Here is a 7,653-nt window from a genome sequence, read left to right as displayed (position 1 = left end):
CACCGATGTAGGTATGTACAAAATGTAACATGAACGCCAGTGAAAATGTATTGTAGAAAGATCTTTATTGTTACTTTTTACAACTTGATGCGCTGTACAGAATACACAGTGAGGGAAGAAAGGACTCTGAAATGGGTGCAGACGCTTTTAAATGATGTTAGAAAGGTCATAGTCGTTAAGTTAATACAATGAAATGATGACAAATGTCAAACTTGCCACAAGCCTAAACCCAGAGTCTTAAATGGAAACATTTAACAAGCGTGCTACGTGTTGTTTGCACGGCAACTTAAACCACACCAAAGTTTGACACTCAAAATCAGCAGAGATCAAATGAAGTCTAGTCCCCCAGCATCAATAAAGTCAAGGAAACCAGAAAGATGAAAAAAAAAAAGCCATTACACGCAGCTATAAGATAGAACAGGTCAAGTGAATGCAGTGTCACAATCAACATGAACGTGCCGTAGATTCATTAAAAAGTGAAGCTCAAGAGGGGAAGGGAGGGTGGCAGATTCACTGAATTCATGTCACAAATATCCTCCGGAAACTGCTCCTGGGAACAAATACACATTTGTGCATCCTCTGCTGAGATGACGGCAGGCCTTGAGCACAGCACCGTCAGTCAGCAGACGATGTCATCCCTCAGACAGACAGGAGGGAAGAAAAACCAAAGTGAAGCAATCTATAGCTGAACTCAAACTTCACCTAAAATACTCTTTTGGTTTGAAACATATATTTGACTTTTCAATATAACTTTCTGTTTACAATATTTCATTGGATTTTAGTGTTTAAAAACGACGACTGTAAAGTTCATTGTGGCATTTTATCATGGAATGCCACTCATATGTTGCCACAAGTTAGCTTAGCTTATCTTTGAACCTGGCTAGCATTCGAGCTACCGTGCGTAGCGTCCCACTGACTTGATGTCAGACACTATTCGGACACTCTAGAAACGTATGAAGTTAGGTGGCTGCTCCCTCGAGATGAGGGATTTCTTCTTTCGTGAAATGCGCATGTAACACGATAACTGGCGAGAACATGTAAATCCGAGTCACAGTTTGGAACCAAACCCGTTTCATATCTCTTGGTGATTCTTTCTATGTTTTGTGCTCAACAGAAAAATAAAGAAGGAAAAAAAAAACAACAACTCTGTGATGAGTTTTACACATTAATTCGGAATTGTCCAAACGTGCCGCCATGGCAGCACTGATCGTTTTGGGATTGGTCCTGGCATCTTGAGTTTCGATGTACCATCAGCCATGTGGACGGCGAGGGCGGGTCATCAGGAAGCACCCAGCTGGACGTAGTTGGCGGGATAGAGGCCCACTTGGCCGCTGCTCAGCTGTCCTTTACACCAGCCCTGCTCGTCTTCCTCGCCCAACTTCAGCAATTCGTCACCTGAAAGAATGGAGACAAACATTGACTCCCAAGCATGTTTGTTTCAACCTATGGATTCCCATTCAGATCCAGGTACAAAAGCACCTACAGTCACTCGCATTTGAAACTGACCGCTGACGGTCATATCCAAAACACTGAAACCATCAAGCTGCCAAAATAAGAACTGTTATAATCCATTTTTTCTGATAGGTGCTTTCCCTGTGCAATTAGCAATGAAGTGCTGGCCAGATGGAAAACAAAAAACAAAAAGAAGAGGAAAAAATAAGTAACGCAAGGTAACAAAATCTGTTACCTTTAAGTATGTGAAGTAAAGTACGCTTTGACTACTACCCATACGTCAGCAACAGAAAAAGAAAAACAATTTAATAAATGAAGGGGACACATGAAAAACATTCCTTGAAAAGTTGCTTTTTTTTTAAAAATAAAATAAAATAATTGTTTTTCCACTCAACACACATGCATTTGTTATATTAGTATTGACCTTAGTTCCTGTATTGTTTTTGTGTGTGTAAATATATATATATATATATATACAGTATATATACTCATACCTGTCAACTTTTCGGAGCGCCAACCTGTATAAACTACCAAAAAAATCCTTATAAAGAGCAAAAAATCCTTATAACATAGCAAAGCATTTTATATGTCAAAATAACGGCAGAAAAAAAACCACGAGATTTTCAATGATATTTAATGTAAATCTCCATAATACAATGTCTGGTTAATGTCTAATCATCATTCTACTTAGTGGCATTACTGTGTTACTCCTGCGTTACTTTTTTCACCAACTCCAAATGCTGACCCATCGGCTGGAAGTTACAGCATCCATTCATATTTACTTTGGAAATGAAAGCATTCGAGTAGACTAGCACCATTCTGGGAAAAAAAACAAAAAAACAGAAATTTTCAGAATCCGTATGATTTGTGCGATACGGCCATATAAGTAAGATTCACCACAAAATCCGTATGAACTATGGCTAAACCGTATGAGTTGACAGGTATGTATACTGTATATACACACACACACACACATAAGAAACGGAACAAAATCCAAACAAATTGAGCCAGGAAAACCCGCATGTGGTGAAAAATATCTAATCCATATAGTACTGTACATGTTTTATGTTAGGTTCACTTCCCCAAACCAGAAAGCCGCATCACACTATTATTCTGTGAAGGAGCAGAACAACGCATTCCTGATATTCATCCAGATGTCAATCTAACCTTTCTCAGGAAATTGGTGTTCTGCACTTCCACCCAAGTCTCAATTGTGAGTTTGGGTGAGCAAGACCTCACATCTTGAAGCGCTCAAAGCATGTGTGTACGTGCACTGATCCAGTGGTTGTCACCAGTGTTGGACAGTAACGTGTGACTAGTACGCAGTAACATCTGTCAGTAAGTTATACTGACAGATAAACTCAGTTATCATTACAATATAGTGTGTTTGTGTTTACTTGTTTAATTCATTCATTGTTGTCCGGCTGCAGTCGACTGCTTCCTTTTTACGAGGGATTGCGCGTTGCTATGACAGCCGCTGTACAACAGTTGAACACAACGCATCGTGAGCGTGTATTCAGATACGTGCGGTCATGGAGAGTCGTGGCGAGAGCAAGAGGAATCGGAAATACTGTATGCTCATTTATTTTACTTTAGTTAAGCATAAAGACGAAAACATTTTGGCCACACGTAAGCAAAAAGGTCCTCCATCTACCGCAACGAACAGCAACTCGAATCTGCTGAAACACCCCCGCGAGCTACGTGCTTCGCAAAAGCCTGAAGCTAACCCGGCGTCAGGCCACCAAAACAGCGACCTGATTTTAACCAGACTGTTAGCCAGGGACACATCAACCAAACGTTTGCTCGGTACGTTGCTGAAAACACGCAACGGGTCTCTACTGTGGCGTCACCTGCTTTCGAGCAGCTCGATAGCGTGACGCCGTGCTCAGGCGGCGCAAGCCGAATGGGACAAAAATATGTTGCCACCTACTTGGATAAGACTGGAATATTCCAAAATGGAAACCGAGTTCAAGACAACATTTGAAGGACTCGACGACATCGCGACAACCGCGGTCATTTGACCGGTCAACAGGAAAAGCTGCCCGGGGATGCCAGCCCGCACTGCTGCTCCTCAACGGTGGAAAACAGAATTGGCCTGTCCAAGGATTGGCAAAGCAGTCTTCTGTTTTAAAACGGTTCTGCGCTTCTGTTGCACACCGTTGCTAGTTTCCAGACGTATGCTGTGAAGAGCTAAACACAGCAGCTTTTGTGATGCTGAAAGCCACTTTCATTTTCTCTCTTTGAATCTTGTCGAATACATTCAGCATGTTTTGTGTTCTTTATGTCAGAAATCCCTGTGATATTTTCACTTGCCGCTGGTCAGACTTGATGAAACTGAAATGATGCCGTCAGGGCTTTAAATGGAGCTTCAAAGAATGTTCATATTGAAAAAGTAACTCAAGAGTGACTTTCAACGCCAATGCAGTTCTTTTTGGTCAACAGAGTGATCGAGTTCGTTTTGAAATGAAGTCACAAGTAACTGCAACTAGTAACTGTTTTTTTTTTTATTAACTCGCACAACGCTGCTAGTCAGAGCATCAGGCAACTTGTTGCCACCCGAGACGAAACGACTAAGTATTCAGAGCACAATTCTCTCTTTGAACCTCTCGGGAGATAAATAAGACAAAAGAGCCTGGAGCTGTGATTTAAATCGGATTTTCCGGACGAAATGCATTTGAAAGTCGATTGGTCACACGTGTGACAACCTTGCAGACTCGAGTAAAGCGTGCGTTCGGGTCTCACCTTCGCAGAGCATCACACGCACACATTTCAGCAGCAATACTCATGGGGAAAGTTAAAGTCTGACGTGAGAGTGTGTGTGGAAATGAGGCATCACAGGAGGATTTTAAAACACTTTTTTTTGTTTCTGCCTACTTTTAGGTCAAACTTTTAATTTAATTAAATTTTAGACATTAAATGGTGCGTTGAGTAAGGTTGCCGTTTTTGTTTTCCGTTCCAGGCTACATACTACGGTCGGGCATAATAATTTTTGTTTTTGGTCCCGTCAATCTTTTATTTGAAAATTCTTCAGAAATGAATTGCGTCCTGTGATGCCTCTCATCTTGAAGCGTTAGTGAGGGTTAATACCTGCTTTGAAGCTGAGTTCGTCAGCCTCCTGGCCCGAGTAATCATAGAGCGCCCGGACTCGCACACCCTCTACCTGCGGGTCCCCTTTGTCCCCCGCTTCTCCAACACCGTTCAAAGCCAACTTCTTTGGGTTCTCCTCGTCTGACCAGTCGGAAGAATCATCCTTCACAACCCTGAGTGAGCAGATGATAAAATTGGGAGCAGTCACATTTTGGTACATTATAGATGCGCGCCAAATTTCTAGTGGAGAGTCGACCAGCTTGTACAAACCCCAATTCCAATGAGGCTGGGTGGGACATTGCGTAAAATATTAAGTCAATAAAAGCCACATCGACAACACCCAGTAACATCACCAGCTTCTTTGGGAGCAAGCTGATCTGAAATGGACTGGTGCAAAGTGGAAAAGTGTGCTGGGGTCTGACGAGTCTAAATTAGAAATCGTTTTTATTTTTAAAATTATGGATCAGCCCAGTGGTCCAGTGGTTAGCATGTCAACCTCACAGTGCAGGGGTACTGGGTTCAATTCCAGCTCCTTGGTGGAGTTTGCATGTTGTCCCCGGGCCTGCATGGGTTTTATCTCCAGGTACAGTGATCCCTTGCTACTTCGCGGTTCGTTTATCGCGGGTTCAGTGCATCGGGGATTTTTTCAAACATATTCAAAAAAAAAAATATATATATATACTGTATATTTTAAATAAATATACATGGAGCACAGTACTGTATATGTTGCTCTATGTGACTCGCTGTTGTTTTTCAGCTTCTCGCGGACCATTTGCGTACTTTTTGCGGACTTAAAAAAAATATATATATTTTTTTTACCTGTTTATGTTCATTGGTCGCTACTTCACGGATTTTCGTTTATCGCGGGTGGTTTTGGTCCCCATTAACCGCGATAAACAAGGGATTACTGTACTCCGGTTTCTTCCCACATTTCAAAAACATGTATGACAGGTTGATTGAAAACACTGAAATGTCCGTAGGTGTGCGTGTGAGCGCGGATATTAATAGATATTAAGTTAAAAGTAACTGGGCAATTAACCATAAAGGTAATTAGAGTCCAGTTACCAAGCGGTATTTACTTTGACTGCTAATAAGCTCACTCGGCATGAAATGACAAACTAGGCAGGAGATAAGCGCTTTCAACCTTCAGAAAAGCATTTGTGCCCATTGCAGAGTCTGCTGCAATGAATCCACAAGCTGCTTCTTTCCATCCAAATATAACAAGCTCAAAACCCTGAAAGGAAAAAAAAGAGTACACAGGTCTCCGTGTGCTGCCGAAGCCCTTTTAACATGGCACCGTGCCCGCTTTTCATCCATGGGATGTGCTGTGTATGACTTGTTTCGAATCAAACATTTTTGCTCGAGGACAAACTGCAAGGGGAGGGTGAACATAGGATAATGATGCCCCCCCCCCCCCACACACACACACACTCACACTTCTCAGCTAACTCGAGAGCGTTACACAGACAACGTTAACCCCTTTGGGCAAGGACCAACACTAAAAAATTCATTATAGATGAGGAACTAACAGACTTACATTCTATTCCTCAAAATCTTGCTGTTGTCCATAGTGGCCTCATTTACTCAACTGCAAGCATGCCAGGCGTCCATTAGGGGCTGAGGTATTTATGAGGGGGCTTTTGTTTGTACAAATGTGCTTTAAAATCAAATAATATATATTCATAAACGGATTCTTCATATACCCCATTTTCCGTACTATAAGGCGCATACTAAAAGCATTCCATTTTTCTCAAAAGCCGACAGTGCGCCTTATAGTCCAATGCGCCTTATTTTAAATGTTCTGTAAAGCGCTTTGTTAACGCTGCAACGGCTGTGAAAGCGCCATATAACTAAAGCCGTTTTGGATTGTATTGAATTCTCTTTAGCATAGCACCATCTAGTGGATGCATAGTGCAACTGAAGCCACGATTCTAGCTTCTATGCGCCTCATAATGCGGTGCACCCTATACATGAAAACTGTTTTAAAATAGGTCATTCATTGAAGGTGCGCCTTATACTCCGGATCACCTTATAGTGTGTAAAATACGGTACTTAATGATTGCAATTAAATGCATTGCTTAATAGCTTACATTTCACTTTTTTTTGGTATTTGTTACATTTTTTATAACCTGGCTGGACTAGGTCCACCCTGTAAGCTTTTCTCTCCATAAACTTTTTTTTACCCTCCATTTTCTTTTTTCTTTTTTTAAGAACCAGACTTGGGACCGGCAGTGGCTCGTTACGGGGAAACTGCCTGGGAATCGAATCAGCGCCATGTATGCGAAAAGCAGAAGCATGTACCACGACACTACCAACTCATTTAGTGCTCGTCTTCAGATTTGATGGTCCCAACCAAAATTTGCTGTGAAGGTGAAGAGAGTCTTGTACCTGATTGCATTCTGGGTGATGGGACTAGGTGGGACGTCATTTCCTCCCGAGGAGACAATGTTGGTGAGGGTAACGACGCTGTCGTGAGAGTTTATACCTCGCTCCTTCCTGCTGATGGTCCGATTTGTCTCCGGAGTCCACTCCTGCGTGCACACACATGCAATTTGACTCCTTTCTACAATTAACATTGAGAATGCATTACAAGCAATTGAACTAGTAAACCCTGGAATTTTTGTGATTTTCTTTTTTTTTTCACAAATCAAGTCAGTTTTGCGAAATGTTTCCATACATTCACTAGCGATTTAGTGAGTCTGGGTGTGGTTTGATGCAGTTCAAAGTTAGCATGTTAAAGTTTTTTTTCCTGAAAAGAATACACATCCATTTCTGTAAAACAAAAGATGAAGGTGACCACAGCTCTAACTTTATTGGGTGGGGCTGTTTTTCTTTCTAAGATACTTACTGTTCTTATTGGATTGTTTTTATTTCATACCTGAAGTTTTTTTGTTTTGTTTTGTTTTTTCACACCAGCGTTCAGTTGATATAATAATAATGACTTTGGTACAGCGTCAGCATAGTTTAGAGATGGGCTACTGTGTGTTCCAATTTAAACATTTGGGTTGCCGCTGCAGTAATGTTATTCCGTCGTAAACCAAGAACCCCAAGTATTGCTGATTTTGAGTCACTTTTTTGGTATCCGTCTGACTTGTTCCTGCTCAGCTCTATATC

General features: G+C 41.5%; 1 protein-coding gene across 5 annotated transcripts in view; it reads right to left on the bottom strand.

Moving 5' to 3' along the window:
• Positions 1 to 40: 40 nt before the first annotated feature.
• Positions 41 to 7,653, bottom strand: part of pacsin3 (protein kinase C and casein kinase substrate in neurons 3) — a 29,065-nt gene continuing 21,452 nt past the window's right edge. For all 5 annotated transcript variants that reach the window (XM_086106356.1, XM_086106359.1, XM_086106360.1 and 2 more), the window contains 3 exons: positions 6,928 to 7,070; positions 4,540 to 4,712; positions 41 to 1,395 (listed from right to left, as the gene is read on the bottom strand). In XM_086106356.1, the coding sequence (XP_085962482.1) occupies positions 1,280 to 1,395; positions 4,540 to 4,712; positions 6,928 to 7,070 (432 nt within the window). In that variant the 3' untranslated portion in view covers positions 41 to 1,279. The remainder of the gene's footprint in view (positions 1,396 to 4,539; positions 4,713 to 6,927; positions 7,071 to 7,653) is intronic.

Source organism: Hippocampus guttulatus, chromosome 3 (assembly GCF_054856545.1).
Source record: "Hippocampus guttulatus isolate MCC_2025c chromosome 3, RoL_Hgut_1.0, whole genome shotgun sequence".
Taxonomy (NCBI): domain Eukaryota; kingdom Metazoa; phylum Chordata; class Actinopteri; order Syngnathiformes; family Syngnathidae; genus Hippocampus; species Hippocampus guttulatus.
The sequence above is the reverse complement of the archived record's forward strand: the minus strand, read 5'-3'. Positions and strand labels throughout refer to the sequence as shown.